The following is a 19,752-nucleotide window of genomic DNA, read 5'->3' on the forward strand; positions in this document are numbered from 1 at the left end:
AGTCCTGCTACACCTGGTTTGTTGTTCTGCTACACCTGGTTTGTAGTCCTGCTACACCTTGTCTGTAGTCCTGCTACACCTTGTCTGTAGTCCTGCTACACCTTGTCTGTAGTCCCGCTACACCTGGTTTGTTGTTCTGCTACACCTGGTTTGTAGTTCCAGAACATCAGAGTCAGGAGGTGTGTTTCTCTCTACCTTCTACATCCACTATATCACAACACTGTTCTACTGGAAGACTGACTGTCTGTCCAACACCACCACCACATCACCTCCACCTCTCACATGGAGATGTCATGGATTGCAGCTTTGAAAAAAGTTTTTGTTTCTCAACAGCAACCAGTGTGTGTGAAATTGGCCGTCACTCAGCAAACATGAATTTAAGTTGTCTGGTCTGGAAAACAAACTAACTAATGATATGACCCGGTTCTGCTCTATCTCTGTGTGAAGTGGGGTTTAAAGGAGTCAGACCTGCTGGCAGCTCCTCCACACCTCCCTGCACAGTCGCTCCATCTTCTTCAGCTTCATGATGAAAAGAGAATGGCAGTTCACACGGGGAAGCCTCTGATTCGTCTCACACAAGCTCTCTTCTCCCAAAAGCCCTGAAGTCAAGATCCTCCTGAATCCTTTGGCTGCTCCTCATTTGGAGAGAAAACCACCATCTGTCCTCCTCTTGCTGCCTAAAGACCTCCTCTCCTCTCCTGGGGTCTTTTTGGCGTTTCAGTCCCGCAGCACCAGGCTCATATTCTGCATTGCCGAGTCTTTCACATGAATAAAGCCATGGTTTTATAATCACACTCTTCCTCTTCTTCAGATGTATTTTCCACAGGGGGGTCCTCTGGTTTCTGACACTCAGATTCTGTGGTTTCTCAGTCTGTCTTCTGATGGTTTCAGCCTCCGAAAACCAGACGGACAAACTACCCGTCCACTTCCATTTCTCTCCCGTTTGGGACTTCCGTCATCTTTCTTCAGATCCGCTCCTGAAAGTCGGTCACTTCCTCTTTTGTTCTTCCTTCCACGCCGGTTGGCTGTTGTAGTTTCAATCTCCCTGGCAATGAAGAAGGCTTAAATCCCCCTCTACCCCGTCCTCCCTCCTCACACGTGTACAACAACTTTCTCTCTCTCTTCTATCCTCCTCTCTTCTCTCTCTCTCTCTGACAGTTCTGCTCTGAGGACCCGGTCTTCATCCTTCAGACTCGGAGGGACGTGAACACCGAGCAGACACCCCGAACACGCCGTGGAATTTCTCTTCTCTCTGCATTTGTCTTCCTGCACTCGTCTCCCTTCATCTCCCTCTGAACATCCCCTTATCACAATGACTCCTCATCCCCCCCCCTCCCTCTCTCAGCTGACTGTGAGGAGGCCCTGCCCCTCCTTCCTCCTCCGTGGTTCTCTGATAATAATCAGCCTTCCTTCACACTGGGGCCTGTTGCAAAAACAAGATCATCCGCTTAAAAAGAAGGCCTGTTTATCAGGGGGCCGTGCACGAGTACACACACACACACACACACACACACACACACACACACACACCACACACACACACACCACAGCGAGTACAAACACGTTGTTTTGTTACGAGTTACAAGTCTTGTTTCTGCTTTCTACAGTAATTCTTTATGTGTTTCTGTATTTTGTTGTGGTCACTTTAAGAATCACCGGATGCCAGGAAGTTACGTCATGTGACCAGTAATCAGGAAGTAAGTAAGCGCCACGCGGTGAGCTTCGTTGTTTGCCGGCCGCCAATAAACATAGTGTAACGATCACGGATGACTAGACTTGCTAGCCGGTTGGCTAACGGCTCGGACCCTTTAGTCGACTGGTTAGCGCAGCGGGCGACCCGGATTCGCTTCCCGGCTGCCCCCTGATTTCGCTACATTGGTGTCAGGAGTGGGATGGTGAGACCGTGAGGCCATTGGAAGCGTGTGGACCCAGAGGCGTGAGGGAGCTGGTATGCTGAAGTGCGGGGATGCACTTCCTGAAGAGGGGGGTAGTGTAACGACCACGGATGACTAGACTTGCTAGCCGGTTGGCTAACGGCTCGGACCCTTTAGTCGACTGGTTAGCGCAGCGGGCGACCCGGGTTCGCTTCCCGGCTGCCCCCTGATTTCGCTACATTGGTGTCAGGAGTGGGATGGTGAGACCGTGAGGCCATTGGAAGCGCGTGGACCCAGAGGCGTGAGGGAGCTGGTATGCTGAAGCGAGGGGATGCACTTCCTGAAGAGGGGGGTAGTGTAACGAGCACGGATGACTAGACTTGCTAGCTGGTTGGCTAACGGCTCGGACCGTTTAGTTGACTGGTTAGCGAAGTCGCCCGTGGTGCAGGAGACCCGGGTTCATGTCCCGGCTGCGGCGGATTCCCGGCTGCCCCCTGAATTCACTACAGTAATCAGAAGCAGACACCGAGTTGCTGTTAATGTATCTGAGCTAACCCAGCAACTTCTACATACATCTTGTGCGTTTGGCAGCGTGGTAGGTATACTGACTGTTTTCATCATTATCTCTGACTGCAGATCGTTACTTCTGGGATAATATTCCACTCTGAGAAGGTGGATGCTAGAAACCTACTGAGTCACTACTGCTAATGACTACACTGATCCTAGGCTACTGGAAGTTCATATAAGACAAATTACAAATAAATAAATGAACAGATAATTCATTACATCACAAAAAGACATCATGAGGAGCGGGAGGGAGAATTCGGCTGAAGCTCTCTTCAATCATCATTCTCAACCCAGCCACCTACTCCTGCTCCAGTTTCTCCTCAGGTGTCAAACAGTAACGACACGTATGCGGATGCTAATTCAGCCCTTTCCCATCAGCAGCTGTACTGCTGAAAGACTCTTTTCAGCTGTCAGTCAGATATAAGCTGGTATCAGGGCATCATGATGACATACAGACTGGACTCTTTGTCCCTGCTCTCCTTTGAAAGAGAGCTGACTGAATCACTGGACTATAATGACATAACAAGCCCCATCGTCTTCTGTTGTAATCATCAAAAGTAAGCTAATTTACAATTTCAGACTGTAGTAGCCTAGTACCTATTTCAATATTATTGTTTACTGGGTGGCCCTGTGATGGCCTGGTGGCCTGTCCAGGGTGTCTCCCCGCCTGCTGCCCAGTGACTGCTGGGATAGGCTCCAGCATCCCCGCGACCCTGAGAGCAGGATAAGCGGTTTGGATAATGGATGGATTTATATTGGGTATAGCTTTGGGCGGCACGGTAGCGCAGTCGCCTTACAGCAAGAAGGTTCTGGGTTCGAGCCCCGGGGTAGTCCAACTTTGGGGGTCGTCCCGGGTCATCCTCTGTGTGGAGTTCGCATATTCTCCCCGCATCTGCGCAGGTTTCCTCCAGGTGCTCCGGTTTCCTCCCACAGTCCAAAGACATGTAGGTCAGGTGAATGGGCCGTACTAAACTGTCCCTGTGTGTGTGTGTGTGTGTGTGTGTGTGTGTGTGTGTGTGTGTGTGTGTGTGTGTGTGTGTGTGTGTGTGTGTGTGTGTGTGTGTGTGTGAATGTGTGTGTGTGTGTGTGTGTGTGTGTGTGTGTGTGTGAATGTGTGTGGGCCCTGTGATGGCCTGGCGGCCTGTCCAGGGTGTCTCCCCACCTGCCGCCCAATGACTGCTGGGGTAGGCTCCAGCATCCCCATGACCCTGAGAGCAGGATACGCGGTTTGGATAATGGCTGGATGGATGGTCTTAGGTGGGCTAGGCCCACCTGATTTTCTGTGGGCCCACCTGATTTTCTGTGGGCCCACCTGATTTTCTGTGGGCCCACCTGATTTTCTGTGGGCCCACCCACACCGTGGTTTCTGCCTACATGTTGGCGTGCGTGTGTACATGTGTGTATGTGTAGTCTCTACCTGTCCGCCCAGCTGTTTCATTAGCGGTTGGAGTTCACTGAAAAGGTCATAGCCTTGGTGGAAGAAGGTCAGGTGGGCGTACATGAAGGACAGCATCTGTCAGACAGGAAGTGACAAAGAGATTTATCAGAAAAACCACATGGCTGCTGCACTGAAACTTGTGTTGTCGGTTTCACGGTTCTGCAGGACAGATTTACCGATTTTAGGATTTCCGATCTTCTCTTTGACTGCAGCACATTTATCTGGAATTGAGGGGGGGAGAGAGAGAGAGAGTCATTAAAATGATTTCACTCAATGAAAGAAAGAAAAACTAAGAAAAGTAAATAAACTAACTAAGCACTTAAGAACCAAAGAACCTGATAATCAGCCGTGCGGGTACACACACACACACACACACACACACACACACACACACACACACACACACACACACACACACACACACAGAGTCGATGTTGGGAATTTACACCTGAACAGTTTAGATCATGTAGCTCATGGCTGGGTCACATGTGGGGGGAGCGCCCCCTGGTGTATGTTGGAAGGTATGGCACCCGGTCCTCAGCGTGATTGTCCAGCTACACAACAATTAATTTCACACCTCTCCGCCCTCATTAATTTGCCCCGTTAATCCTGACCACAACTCACATCCTGTATCTAACATCCATCACAGAGTTCTCTTTTTCTTTTCCTTTGTTTGTTTCCTTCTTTCTCTCTGTCTATAGCTCTCTCATTCCCTCTTTATCTGTCTTTCTCTCTCACAGAGAGTGGAGCACGCTTTGTGTGTTGTGGTGCATGTGCGTGCACACACACACACACACACACACACACACACACACACACACACACACACACACACCAACTTCAGCGTCCTCGAGGAGGTCAACATGCCTGCTATAACTGCCACCATCGCACAACATCAGCTGAGATGGACTGGCCATGTCTGACAGGACGCGGTGCCCAGGGAGGACAAAAGAAGCCATATAAAGACACCATCAAGGTCACATCGAAAGGTTTGGCATGGACCTTAACACCTGGGAACAAGCAGCAGCTAACAGGGGGGCCCGGAGACTGGTTGTCCACGAGGGTGCTGGGCGCTACAACCATGACCTCCACTGTTCATTCATTCATTCATTCATTCATTCATTCATTCATTCATAAAATGAGCTGCTGCAGGCCTTAGTAAAGTTCCTGTGAGTGGACTAACAGATCTGATATAAACACACCATTTAAAGGAGATGTTTGATGAAGCAAAGCAGCGCCGTTTGTGTAACAGTTCAGACAGACCTGTAATCTTTTCAGTGGAGTATTGAAACAGCTATAATTCTAAAGCTCCGTGTACACACTTGATCTAGGAAGTGTGTGTGATTAGTGTACGAACAGCTTTAAAAAGTGCAATAAAAACCCAAGTTGGGGGCGTCCGGATAGTGTAGTGGTCTATTCCGCTGTCTACCAACACGGGGATCGGAGGTTCAAATCCCCGTGTTGCCTCCGGCTTTGTCGGGCATCCCTTCAAACACAATTGGCTGTGTCTGTGGGTGGGAAGCCAGATGTGGGTATGTGTCCTGGTCGCTGCACTAGCGCCTCCTCTGTTCAGTTGGGAAGCCTGTTCGGGGGGGGGGGAATAGTGTGATCCTCCCACGCGCTACGTCCCCATGGTGAAACTCCTCACTGTCAGGTGAAAAGAGGAAGCTGCCGACTCCACATGTATGGGAGGAAACATGTGGTAGTCTACAGCCCTCCCCGGATCGGCAGAGGGGGTGGAGCAGAGACCGGGATGGCTCGGAAGAGTGGGGTGATTGGCCGTATACAATTGGGGGAGGGGGAAACATCCAAGAACAAAAACATCAAGTTATTCTCAGTATTTATTACTTATGTTATTTCAGGATACTGTGTTTGAAAGTGTGCCTCCAGTCTTTAACCTGGGTGACTTCTCTTGTCTCGCTGTCTCTGGGTTTGGACCATCAGAAGGACAGGACATGTTGCCTGTCTGGTTTGTACACCAGCAGGACTTCAGATGGATTTGATCGGAAGCTTTTCTCTGAACCAACACGATCCGTCACCAAGGAACAAAGGAGAGATTTGATTCGACGAAGACAGGTTGATGTCAAAATACTACTTCTTCATTTTGGACTGAAATTGTGAAAGCGGTCAGTATTTCACAAGCACGGATGATTCAGGGATCAGGAATCAGGAACACTTTATTTGATGCTGTTTCCCCGGCTCACAGCAGTGCAACACAAAGACAAGAACACATCCAAGAACTACAACACACATATCTAAACTAAACAAAAAATCACTGTCCAGGAGAACGAACGACAGCCAGGATGACTGTCTGAACCGCCGGTCTGCACGGGCTAGCAGTTAGCTTAGCCCGCCCCACTTCCGCGTCCTGTCAGACCGCCCTCGGTGTTTCCTCCTCAGGCACAGCTTCAGGCAGGGGCCGTGGTCCCCAGGCCCACCGAACGAAGCAGACCAGGCTCTCCCAGCCGATCCAGCGCCAACTCCCCCAGCCACACACCCTCGACACAACCCCCCCCCACACTCCTCACAACGACATCAAAAACACCACAGTCAACGCCAGTTGAGGCCGCCCTCGGTGTTATTAGAACTGCTGGTCTGCATGGGCTAGCAGTTAGCTTAGCCTGCCCTGCTTCTGCATCCTGTCAGACCGCCTGCGGTGTTTCCTCTTCAGGCACAGCTCCAGGCAGGGCCGTGGTCCCTGGGCCCACAGGATGCAGCAGACCAAGCTCCCCCAGCCGATCCAGAACCAGCTCTCCCAGCCACCAAACGAAGACAAAACTTAGACGCAGACGTGGACAAAGACACTGCATGGATGGTGCTGGGTGAGGCCGCTGCAAACGTGAATTCGCGCCGCCATCTCCCCACACCGGAAGTGGAGATTATATCTAAAGGTACAGATCTCGGTATCGACCGAGCTTGAAAGGAGTATGTATATTTGTAATTCAAAGAGGCACGGCCCTGTGTAAAACCCATTAGGTGGTTCACCAGCTGAGACAGCTTTAAATACGTCTACCTTCTTCCATCCACTCATTAGACCATGAGACACCATGTCTTCCCCCTGTCTTCCTCAGCCCTCCATCTTGTTTTACTCATCAGGCTCTATATATTTTTTTTTTGCTTTCACTGTCATTGAATAAATTTGAATTTAAGCCCTGCTGTCATATTTTTCTTTCCCCAGAGAGAAAAAAACCAGATGACCACGAAGGAACAAGCGACTGAGTTCTCTTCCAGGTCCATGAGTGGTCTGACACCTGAAAACGGCCGTTGTCCGGGACGTACCTGTAGGACGTAGTCCAGCACGATGTGTCTGAAACATTTGCGTGTGGCGGTGAGGATGTTGGTGGCTTCTTCCACCTCGTGCTGCTTGTTGCGGGGAGCCTGGGCATTCTTGGTCAGCGCCGCCTCCTTCTCCTCACTCACCTTGTCGAACTGCTTCTTGGCCTCTTTAAACTTACGCAGGTCTCTGGAGGGGAGAGCAGAGGAGAGCAGAGGAGAACAGAGGAGAGCAGAGGAGAACAGAGGAGAGCAGAGGAGAACAGAGGAGAACAGAGGAGAGCAGAGGAGAGCAGAGGAGAGCAGAGGAGAGCAGAGGAGAACAGAGGAGAGCAGAGGAGAGCAGAGGAGAACAGAGGAGAACAGAGGAGAGCAGAGGAGAGCAGAGGAGAGCAGGAGAGCAGAGGAGAGCAGAGGAGAACAGAGGAGAGCAGAGGAGAACAGAGGAGAGCAGAGGAAAGCAGAGGAGAGCAGAGGAGAGCAGAGGAGAACAGAGGAGAGCAGAGGAGAGCAGAGGAGAACAGAGGAGAACAGAGGAGAACAGAGGAGAGCAGAGGAGAACAGAGGAGAGCAGAGGAGAGCAGAGGAGAACAGAGGAGAGCAGAGGAGAGCAGAGGAGAAGAGAGGAGAGCAGAGGAGAACAGAGGAGCAGGAGAACAGAGGAGAACAGAGGGGAGCAGAGGAGAGCAGAGGAGAGCAGAGGAGAGCAGAGGAGAACAGAGGAGAGCAGAGGAGAACAGAGGAGAACAGAGGAGAGCAGAGGAGAACAGAGGAGCAGGAGAACAGAGGAGAACAGAGGGGAGCAGAGGAGAGCAGAGGAGAGCAGAGGAGAGCAGAGAACAGAGGAGAGCAGAGGAGAACAGAGGAGAGCAGAGGAGAACAGAGGAGAACAGAGGAGAGCAGAGGAGAACAGAGGAGAGCAGAGGAGAACAGAGGAGAACAGAGGGGAGCAGAGGAGCAGGAGAGGAGAGCAGAGGAGAACAGAGGAGAGCAGAGGAGAACAGAGGAGAGCAGAGGAGAGCAGAGGAGAACAGAGGAGAACAGAGGGGAGCAGAGGAGCAGGAGAGGAGAGCAGAGGAGAGCAGAGGAGAACAGAGGAGAACAGAGGAGAGCAGAGGAGAACAGAGGAGAAGAGAGGAGACCAGAGGAGAGCAGAGGAGAACAGAGGAGAGCAGAGGAGAGCAGAGGAGAGCAGAGGAGAACAGAGGAGAACAGAGGAGAGCAGAGGAGAGCAGAGGAGAACAGAGGAGAACAGAGGAGAGCAGAGGAGAGCAGAGGAGAGCAGGAGAGCAGAGGAGAGCAGAGGAGAACAGAGGAGAGCAGAGGAGAACAGAGGAGAGCAGAGGAGAGCAGAGGAAAGCAGAGGAGAGCAGAGGAGAACAGAGGAGAGCAGAGGAGAACAGAGGAGAGCAGAGGAGAGCAGAGGAGAACAGAGGAGAACAGAGGAGAACAGAGGAGAGCAGAGGAGAACAGAGGAGAGCAGAGGAGAGCAGAGGAGAACAGAGGAGAGCAGAGGAGAGCAGAGGAGAAGAGAGGAGAGCAGAGGAGAACAGAGGAGCAGGAGAACAGAGGAGAACAGAGGGGAGCAGAGGAGAGCAGAGGAGAGCAGAGGAGAGCAGAGGAGAACAGAGGAGAGCAGAGGAGAACAGAGGAGAACAGAGGAGAGCAGAGGAGAACAGAGGAGCAGGAGAACAGAGGAGAACAGAGGGGAGCAGAGGAGAGCAGAGGAGAGCAGAGGAGAGCAGAGGAGAGCAGAGGAGAGCAGAGAACAGAGGAGAGCAGAGGAGAACAGAGGAGAGCAGAGGAGAACAGAGGAGAGCAGAGGAGAACAGAGGAGAGCAGAGGAGAACAGAGGAGAACAGAGGGGAGCAGAGGAGCAGGAGAGGAGAGCAGAGGAGAACAGAGGAGAGCAGAGGAGAACAGAGGAGAGCAGAGGAGAGCAGAGGAGATCGGAGGAGAACAGAGGGGAGCAGAGGAGCAGGAGAGGAGAGCAGAGGAGAGCAGAGGAGAACAGAGGAGAACAGAGGAGAACAGAGGAGAACAGAGGAGAGCAGAGGAGAGCAGAGGAGAACAGAGGAGAAGAGAGGAGAGCAGAGGAGAAGAGAGGAGAAGAGAGGAGAACAGAGGAGAGCAGAGGAGAGCAGAGGAGAACAGAGGAGAACAGAGGAGAACAGAGGAGAGCAGAGGAGAAGAGAGGAGAGCAGAGGAGAAGAGAGGAGAACAGAGGAGAACAGAGGAGAGCAGAGGAGCAGGAGAGGAGCAGGAGAGGAGCAGGAGAAAGGTTATGTTCATGTGTTTCGTTAGTTTGAGTTATTGTACTGTTTGCACTCTAGCCGCCTGTGTGGCCTACGTGTAACGACTCGGAGCAAACCCAGCATAGCGGTTTGGATCCTTCGAGGAACATCGTGTGGTTTAATCTGAGAGTCTGCGGGTGTTTTTACCAGGGCAAACTCATCCTACCTTCGCCTCACATGAACGTGCCAAACGGACATCGACCACACAGGGAACTCAACCGAGGAGCCGTGGAGGAGCCGTGGAGGAGCCGTGGTTTCCACGTGGTTATCAGACGAACAGCAGGACGCGGATCCCTCAACACTACAACGACCAGGGTGGGCAGGGAGGGCAGAGGGGGGGGGGGGTACAGACCTGCCGCTCCCTGAATGCTCCTAAAATTGCATCTATTCGCATTAAAATGAGTTTTAGATCAATTGCACAAAAAGAGTTAGGATAAGATCTCCCTAAAACGACCATGAGAGGTCAAAATGACCGCGCGTAACTTGCACGATGGTCGTGTCAGTATTCATGACGTGTGTTGGTGGCGTCATTTCCTTCGTGAAGTTCGTTGCTCGGTCCTAGAAACACACTAGCGCCCTCCAGTGGAGAGAAATAGTCTACACTTGATGTGTGATGATGTCCAACATGTCTGGTTACAGACGCACCATGACTACCACCGAGGCGCTGCAGGATTTCCAGGCGCTGGACAGCGGCCATTTTAAACTGCTTAGAAATAGTATTAAAGTTGTTGAAATGTTAATTTTGGTGTCAGTTAGTTTCTTAACAGACATATTAGCATATGTAATGCATTAATATATCAACTGGGTGTTTATCTTGACACAGTAGAGAGTGTAAAAACCGCGGCGGTCATTTGACCGCCCCCGGTCATTCTAGTCGTTCTAGTAGTTTTTAAAAAAATATATTTCTGATTTTCCCCTTTTTTCTCCCAGTTTAGTGGCCAGTCGCTCCCTATTCTAGGTCAAACACCCCCCTCGTACTGCATGCGTTCGCCAACTGCACCTCTCCGGCCAGCGGTCTGGACGGGAATCCAGGCCCAACCAGGTGCATGGATAAGTAGACACGTTGGCCCTTGGCTAACGGGTCGGACCCTTTAGTCGACTGGTTAACCTTGTGGCTTGCGGCGTTGGAGACACTGGTTCGCGTCCCGGCTGTGGCGGTTCCCGGGCTGCCCCCTTAATGCCCTACAGTATTATAGCTGGTAGAACGTTAACTTTGGTGTCAGTCGTTTCCCAACAGACACAGTAACATATACAATGCACTAATTGGGTATTTATCTTGACACAATAGAGAGTTTAAAAACCGGCCGCCATTTTGACCGCCCGTGGTCGTTTTGGGTAGGGGTGAAATCCCGGTCGTTGGAACCTCTCAGGTCAGCGTCCCCACTGACCACAGGAGGAGGATTTAGGGCCCTTTCACACTTATGTTGTTTAGTCGGGACTTTCAGACTTTCCAGAAAAGTCCGAACCAGATTGCTCGGTGTGAAACCTCTTGGACCGGGGTACAGGGATCAAAGACTCGGTCTTTGGTCCAAGCTCAGGAGGTAGTCTCGGTTCAGACCAAGGTTCATGAATGTCTAATGTGAAATCAAAGGTTCGGACTTTCGGATCGATCATAGGAAGTGATAAAACAAACACAAACGGTAACACCCGGCAACAACGAGCGTGCCTGGCGGCAACAACGAGCCAAAAGTTCAAGTCAAGGTCCGCTGGTATGAAAGCAAAAGTGCTGAACCTAATGACTATAAAATAACAGATGTGAAAGCCCCAGAACCAGACTCTGGTTCAGACCTTGGTTTGGACTTTCAAGTGTGAAAGGGACCCACACCAGACAACCTCTCACCTCGCCACATGATGGAGACAGGCCAATCACTTGAACTGATCGACTCAAATCTCTCCCTCTCTCTCTCTCGCTCCTCTTCCTCCCTCTCTCTCTCTCGCTCCTCTTCCTCCCTCTCTCTCGCTCCTCTTCCTCCCTCTCTCTCCCCCTCCCCCCTCTCATCCTCTCTTGTTATAATCATTATTTACTTTTGAACTTTACAGGAAAGAAGAACGAGTTTTATTGGAGGCCTTCTTGATTCTCTCTCTCTCTCTCTCTCTCTCTCTCTCTCTCTCTCTCTCCCTCTCTCTGTCTCTCTCTCACACACACACACACACACACACACACACACACACACACATAGAGCGCCACACGCTGGTCTCTTATGTAAGCTCATCAGTCTCTAGAACGCCTGCCTGCCTGCAGTGTAACTGTCCCTACTTCTGTAAATGGGAATTCCTGGTAATGATCGCCTAACATGGAGTCATGCAGTTCATATTATTCAGCAGATGTTTTATGAAGAACACTTCAACTCTCATCCGTGCCAAAAAAAACGACTGAATTATTCAAATTCAGATTTACTGCGTTGTTTGCAGTGACCACACTGCCATCTAGTGACCACTTTCGGTAGGACAAGCGTCTGAGTTACTGATATAATGCCCATTATGTATTGATTTTCTTTAAAATTAATAATTTATGCGTCATCTAGTAATGATTTGAATACTAGTGTGTTGTAGAAAGGAAATGTAGCTTGTGGCCACAGCTGACAGCGTTAGGGCTTTATTGTCTTCATTCTGTATTCACTTGTGTGATTATTATCACGCAACTTCTTAATGTTTACCCATATATTTACACAATGTGTCAATGCTGTCGACAGAAATGAGAGAGGACCAGGCTCATTAAAAGTGCACAGCCTTCAAATATGATCCCTACATAGGACAGTAATAAAATAATTCTTCATTTGAAGGCAGGATAGTCTGTCTTCTTACTCATGTAGAGAAATTAACCCGCAGAAATCGATGTTCCTTCATAAGCCTGCGAAAGCTTCACCTTTTGTTTAACATCCACCCACAACGACAAAAAGTTGTGAGTGTTCTTCATTCTGTCGTCGTACAGATGAAACGATAACTCATCTGTTTCGGGGCTGTGCCTTTAGTCAGACTTGTTGGTATGACCTTAACCTGTTGTGGAACAGAACCTTAGACACTCAGCTCAAACTCAACGCCGAATTCATTTTATCTGGTCTATGTGATGATGATGATGACATGCCTGCCAAGAAGATGTCCGTCGTTAACCTTCTTTCTCTATTAGCAAGATTAAACATACACGTCAGCGAATCTGCAAAACAGAGACCCAACCTCACAGTTTTCACGTCTCCTGTAAACTCCCGGACACAGTAAAATCCTACCCGGGAACAGTAAAATCCTACCCGGACACAGTGAACTGCTACCCGGACACAGTAAAATCCTACCCGGACACAGTAAAATCCTACCCGGACACAGTAAAATCCCGGACCGGACACAGTAAAATCCTACCTGGGAACAGTAAAATCCTACCCGGGAACAGTAAAATCCTACCCGGACACAGTAAAATCCTACCCGGACACAGTAAAATACTACCCGGACACAGTAAAATCCTACCTGGGAACAGTAAAATCCTACCCAGACACAGTAAACTGCTACCTGTGCAAAGTAAAATCATCTCCGGACACAGTAAACTGCTACCTGGGAACAGTAAAATCCTACCCGGGAACAGTAAAATCCTACCTGGACACAGTAAAATCCTACCCGGACACAGTAAAATCCTACCCGGGAACAGTAAAATCCTACCCGAACACAGTAAAATCCTACCCGGACACAGTAAAATCCTACCCGGACACAGTAAAATCCTACCCGGGAACAGTAAATTCCTACCCGGACACTAAAATCCTACCCGAACACAGTAAAATCCTACCCGGACACAGTAAAATCCGGACGGTTGCAGTCAGTTGAAGGGTGGGGATACCTGCAGTCAGTTGAAGGGTGGGGACACCTGCAGTCAGTTGAAAGGTGGGGATACCTGCAGTCAGTTGAAGGGTGGGGATAGCTGCAGTCAGTTGAAGGGTGGGGACACCTGCAGTCAGTTGAAGGGTGGGGATACCTGCAGTCAGTTGAAGGGTGGGGATACCTGCAGTCAGTTGAAGGGTGGGGACACCTGCAGTCAGTTGAAGGGTGGGGACACCTGCAGTCAGTTGAAGGGTGGGGATACCTGCAGTCAGTTGAAGGGTGGGGATACCTGCAGTCAGTTGAAGGGTGGGGACACCTGCAGTCAGTTGAAGGGTGGGGACACCTGCAGTCAGTTGAAGGGGGGTGATACCTGCAGTCAGTTGAAGGGTGGGGATACCTGCAGTCAGTTGAAAGGTGGGGACACCTGCAGTCAGTTGAAGGGTGGGGATACCTGCAGTCAGTTGAAGGGTGGGGACACCTGCAGTCAGTTGAGACTGAAGAGGTCAGTTGGATGATGATGAGACGTTTCTCCTACTAAACGTTGTGTCCAGATGAACTGATTCACCTTTCTGTGATACCTGCCTTCTTTTTCCTCATTTGGCTGCTATGATGAAGATGGAAAACACCATGCACCCGGTCAATTTTCCTGGCAAAGTCCTACCAGTCACCAACCTACTACTACTACTACTACTACTACTTTCAGCTGCTCCCGTTAGGGGGCGCCACAGTATATCATCGGTTTCCATCTCTTCCTGTCCTCTGCATCTTCCTCTGTCACACCAGTCACCTGCATGTCCTCCCTCACCACATCCATAAACCTCCTCTTTGGCCTTCCTCTTCTCCTCTTCCCTGGCAGCTCCATATTCAGCATCCTTCTCCCAGTATACCCAGCATCTCTCCTCCTCCACACATGTCCACACCATCTCCATCTTGTCTCTCTTGCTGCCAGTCACCAACCATTCACATCAAATGCTACTGAAGCCTGCAGGATCCTGAGTCCTGGATTTAAGCCTACTTGGTTTGAGTCTTTAACTCGACTCTGATATTCGTCTGCCGATTAGAGGAGGGAGGTTACTTCTGATTCATCTCACCCACATACAACATACTTCCATTCTCAGACTTTGCACGGACACTAAATCCCAAACGTTCCAACGCACTTTGAGCCGTCTTGCAGGGAGATTAGTGGGGACAAAATAATAATAATAAGGTAACCGGGGGCATTTCTCAGTCCATGAAAAGAAAGCATTACCAGTTTTATGGGTATTTACTCTGTCAATACTTACTCTTTGACAAAGGTTTGAAGCTGGGTCTTTATTGATCTCTGGGCCTGGTCAAACAAGATCTGTGGAAAGAGAAGAAGGATGAACAGGAAGAGAAGAAGGATGAACAGGAAGAGAAGAAGGATGAACAACCGAGCACCAGGCTACAAGGCTCTGCACTCAACCCCTTTTATCTTATGACGAATTTCTTCGCAACAAGAAAACAACGACGACTAAAAACCCGAAATGCTGAGTTTCCAGGTTGTGTTGTGCGAGTCAGCATTCCCCATCTTGCATATCAGGGTGTTGCCCAACAAGGTGCGGTTTAGCAGAAGTGAAGGCTGCTAAATTTACTGGGAAAGGGCTGACTTGGTAAACCCCCTCACAAACACACCAACACAACAAGCAAAACAGGTGTTGTGCTGTTTGCGCTTTTTTTGTCGTTGTTGTTAAGCGATTTAACCTGCGTACTTCCTTAAAACTGAATCTGAAACTCGGCTAAAGGCCAACAAACGGCTCTTGTGAATGAGGTCTGCAGTGTGAATCCTCGATGGCGGGTGGCAGGGCCGACATGGACAGTGCTGTGTGCAACAGGACACATCATGTGAGCGGTCAGAAGTCATCTGGGAGTCAGCTGATGTGACCACAGTCTCGGCTGCTGAGTCATCGTCTCGACCGCTGGCCTGTGGCTCCTCCCGACTTGCAGAGGAGCAAACCCGGAGGCTCATGAGACGACAAACGATGGAGTCTCTCCACCTTTGAGTCAAGGCTCGGCCTCTGTGACTCCTGTCACACACGTGGTTTTAGACGGCGACCAGTGAGCCCAACTCGCCGGGTTCAGGCAGGACGTGGTCCTGCCTTGCCCAGAACACCTCATCTGTCCAGAACGGGTCGGGAGCACAGCTGAGACAACCCCATTTCTAAGCTGGGGCAGACTTTACAAGGTTCCCGCTCTTTCTGGGAAATCATTTCCCGGGACTTTTCAAGGACACTTTCCATGACTTTAGCTTGGATATTCATGACCGCTGTTGCTGAGCTGTTGAGCTGTTACTCATCTCAGCTGCTCAGCTGATATTTATGATAAAAACATGCCAATTTCATGGGGTGGTGCGGGTGGCGTGGGGGTCTATTCCGGTGCCTACCAACACGGGGCTCGCTGGTTCAAATCCCCGTGTTACCTCCAGCTTGATCGGGCATCCCTACAGACACAACTGGCCGTGTCTTCAAGTGGGAAGCCGGATGTGGGTATGTGTCCTGGTCGCTGCACTAGCGCCTCCTCTGGTCGGTTGGGGCGCCTGTTTGACGGGGAAGGGGAACTGCGGGGAATAGCGTGATCCTCTCACGCGCTACGTCCCCCTGGTGAAACTCCTCACTGTCAGGTGAAAAGAAGCGGCTGGTGACTCCACATGTATGGGAAGAGACATGTGGTAGTCTGCAGCCCTCCCCGGATCAGCAGAGGGGGTGGAGCAGAGACCGGGATGGCTCGGAAGCGTGGAGTAATTGGCCAGGTACAAGTGGGGAGAAAAAGGGGGAAACCCCCCAAAAAATAAAAAAAATATGGCAATTTCATAACCTAACTTCACAACTTTCCTTGACTTTTTTCAATGTTTCCTGGACATCTGATCAATTCTATTTTTTTCAGGTCTTTTCCAGACCTGGAAAACTAGTCTATACATTTCCAGGTTTTCCAGGATACATGCTGTACTGAAGCTGGCCATGTGCTCCGACACAAACGGTGAACTGTTCCATCCATCCATTATCCAAACCGCTCATCCTGCTCTCAGGGTCGCGGGATGCTGGAGCCCATCCCAGCAGCCACTGGGCGGCAGGCGGGGAGACACCCTGGACGGGCCGCCGGGCCACCACAGGGCCAGGGTGCCGTTATTAGGAGTAACTGACAGTAACGGTAACAGGGTGGACTGTTACTGGTTTTAAACACACAGGAGTTGCAATGAAACCGTCCTTTTCCACAGACACAGGAATAAATGCTTATTCGGTGTGCATGAGCTGCACTAGTCATTTTCTCATTATGACGTTGTTTAGCTAGCGCGCTAATCTGCTGGAATGCAAACCGAGACATTCCGCCCCTCGGTTAACCTCCACCGAGCCGATCAGGACCGACAGAGAGGAAGTGTCCTCAGAGGACTGAAGACAAACAAACTGTCTCATATTCAGGAATGGTGCACACCTAATAATGCCTTCCACAATTCATCTGCTGGCTATTGTATCTATGATATCTGTTATATCTATGATATCTACTGTATCTATGATATCTGTTATATCTATGATATCTACTGTATCTATGATATCTGTTATATCTATGATATCTATTGTATCTATTATATCTGTTATATCTATGATATCTACTGTATCTATGATATCTGTTATATCTATGATATCTACTGTATCTATGATATCTGTTATAGCTATGATATCTATTATATCTGTTATATCTATGATATCTATTGTATCTATTATATCTGTTATATCTATGATATCTACTGTATCTATGATATCTGTTATATCTATGATATCTATTGTATCTATTATATCTATTATATCTATTATATCTGTTATATCTATTATACCTATTGTATCTATTATATCTGTTATAGCTATGATACTATTGTATCTATGATATCTGTTATAGCTATGATATCTATTATATCTGTTATATCTATGATATCTACGACAACCATTATATCTATAACTGTTATATCTATTATATCTATGATATGTATTATAGCTATGATAACTATTATATCTATGATATGTATTATAGCTATTATATCTATGGTATGTATTATAGCTATGATAACTATTATATCTATGATATCTATTATATCTATTCTATTATATCTATTCAAGGTAAAAAGGGTTTAATTTGAATTTATTCTATTAATTTTTTTTTGCCCCCTTTTTCTCTCCAATTGTACCTGGCCAATTACCCCACTCTTCCGAGCCATCCCGGTCTCTGCTCCACCCCCTCTGCTGATCCGGGGAGGGCTGCAGACTACCACATGCCTCCTCCCATACATGTGGAGTCACCACCCGCTTCTTTTCACCTGACAGTGAGGAGTTTCACCAGGGGGACGTAGCGCGTGGGAGGATCACGCTATTCCCCCCAGTTCCCTTCCCCGCCAAACAGGTGCCCCAACCAACCAAAGGAGGCGCTAGTGCAGCGATCAGGACACATACCCACATCCGGCTTCCCACCCAAAGACACGGCCAATTGTGTGTGTAGAGACGCCCAACCAAGCCGGAGGTAACACAGGGATTCGAACTTGCGATCCCCGTGTTGGTAGTTGATGGAATAGACCGCCACGCCACCCGGATGCCCACACATTCTTGTTGTAAGGGACGACAACAAGGTTTGATAGACAAACACACTAACAAATACAGTTATATTGTGGCTCATCAACCAGCGACAGTGTGAGACAGATGTTGTCAGTGTCCAGCTGCAGGACACTGCTGCCGGTGGTCTCAATCACCTCATCTAGGATCATTACAGCCTCATGCCAGCAGAGGCGCTCCCATCCTTCCCCACAGATGAACGATTATGAAACAGGATGGCGAAGGAATAACGATGAACCAGAAGGAAAGACAGCACCCAGAGTAAAGACAGAAGAGAGTGATAGAGACAGAAGAGAGTGATAAAGACAGAAGAGAGTGATAAAGACAGAAGAGAGTGATAAAGACAGGAGAAAGTGATACAAACAGAAGAGAGTGATAAAGACAGAAGAGAGTGATAAAGACAGCAGAGAGTGATAAAGACAGAAGAGAGTGATAAAGACAGAAGAGAGTGATAAAGACAGGAGAGAGTGATAAAGACAGGAGAGAGTGATAAAGAGAGAAGAGAGTGATAAAGACAGGAGAGAGTGATAAAGACAGGAGAGAGTGATAAAGACAGGAGAGAGTGATAAAGACAGGAGAGAGTGATAAAGACAGGAGAGAGTGATAAAGACAGGAGAGAGTGATAAAGACAGGAGAGAGTGATAAAGAGAGAAGAGTGATAAAGACAGAAGAGAGTGATAAAGACAGGAGAAAGTGATACAAACAGAAGAGAGTGATAAAGACAGAAGAGAGTGATAAAGACAGGAGAAAGTGATACAAACAGAAGAGAGTGATAAAGACAGGAGAAAGTGATACAAACAGAAGAGAGTGATAAAGACAGAAGAGAGTGATAAAGACAGGTGAAAGTGATACAAACAGAAGAGAGTGATAAAGACAGTAGAGAGTGATAAAGACAGGAGAGAGTGATAAAGACAGGAGAAAGTGATAAAAACAGAAGAGAGTGATAAAGACAGGAAAGAGTGATAAAGACAGAAGAGTGATTAAGACAGAAGAGTGACAAAGACAGAAGAGAGTGATAAAGACAGGAGAAAGTGATACAAACAGAAGAGAGTGATAAAGACAGGAGAAAGTGATACAAACAGAAGAGAGTGATAAAGACAGGAGAAAGTGATACAAACAGAAGAGAGTGATAAAGACAGGAGAAAGTGATAAAGACAGAAGAGAGTGATAAAGACAGGAGAAAGTGATACAAACAGAAGAGAGTGATAAAGACAGGAAAGAGTGATAAAGACAGAAGAGTGATAAAGACAGAAGGGTGATAAAGACAGGAGAGTGATAAAGACAGGAGAAAGTGATACAAACAGAAGAGAGTGATAAAGACAGAAGAGAGTGATAAAGACAGCAGAGAGTGATAAAGACAGAAGAAAGTGATAAAGACAGGAGAGAGTGATAAAGACAGAAGAGTGTGATAAAGACAGGAGAGAGTGATAAAGACAGGAGAGAGTGATAAAGACAGGAGAGAGTGATAAAGACAGAAGAGAGTGATAAAGACAGAAGAGAGTGATAAAGACAGAAGAGAGTGATAAAGACAGGAGAGAGTGATAAAGACAGGAGAGAGTGATAAAGAGAGAAGAGTGATAAAGACAGAAGATAGTGATAAAGACAGAAGAGTGATAAAGACAGAGGAGAGTGATAAAGACAGAAGAGAGTGATAAAGACAGAAGAGAGTGATAAAGACAGGAGAAAGTGATACAAACAGAAGAGAGTGATAAAGACAGAAGAGAGTGATAAAGAGAGAAGAGTGATAAAGACAGAAGATAGTGATAAAGACAGGAGAAAGTGATACAAACAGAAGAGAGTGATAAAGACAGAAGAGAGCGATAAAGACAGGAGAAAGTGATACAAACAGAAGAGAGTGATAAAGACAGAAGAGAGTGATAAAGACAGGAGAA

At 48.5% G+C, this 19,752-nt stretch overlaps 1 protein-coding gene across 1 annotated transcript in view; it reads right to left on the reverse strand.

The window, feature by feature from the left end:
• The window catches only part of LOC130110190 (arf-GAP with coiled-coil, ANK repeat and PH domain-containing protein 2-like), a 121,982-nt gene that overhangs the window by 62,875 nt on the left and 39,355 nt on the right, over positions 1-19,752 (reverse strand). Inside the window, 4 exon segments of the mRNA XM_056277202.1 lie at positions 3,859-3,954; positions 4,056-4,100; positions 7,159-7,342; positions 14,531-14,589. Coding sequence (XP_056133177.1) covers positions 3,859-3,954; positions 4,056-4,100; positions 7,159-7,342; positions 14,531-14,589 — 384 coding nt within the window.

The sequence above is a fragment of the Lampris incognitus genome, chromosome 3 (assembly GCF_029633865.1).
Source record: "Lampris incognitus isolate fLamInc1 chromosome 3, fLamInc1.hap2, whole genome shotgun sequence".
NCBI classification, from domain to species: domain Eukaryota; kingdom Metazoa; phylum Chordata; class Actinopteri; order Lampriformes; family Lampridae; genus Lampris; species Lampris incognitus.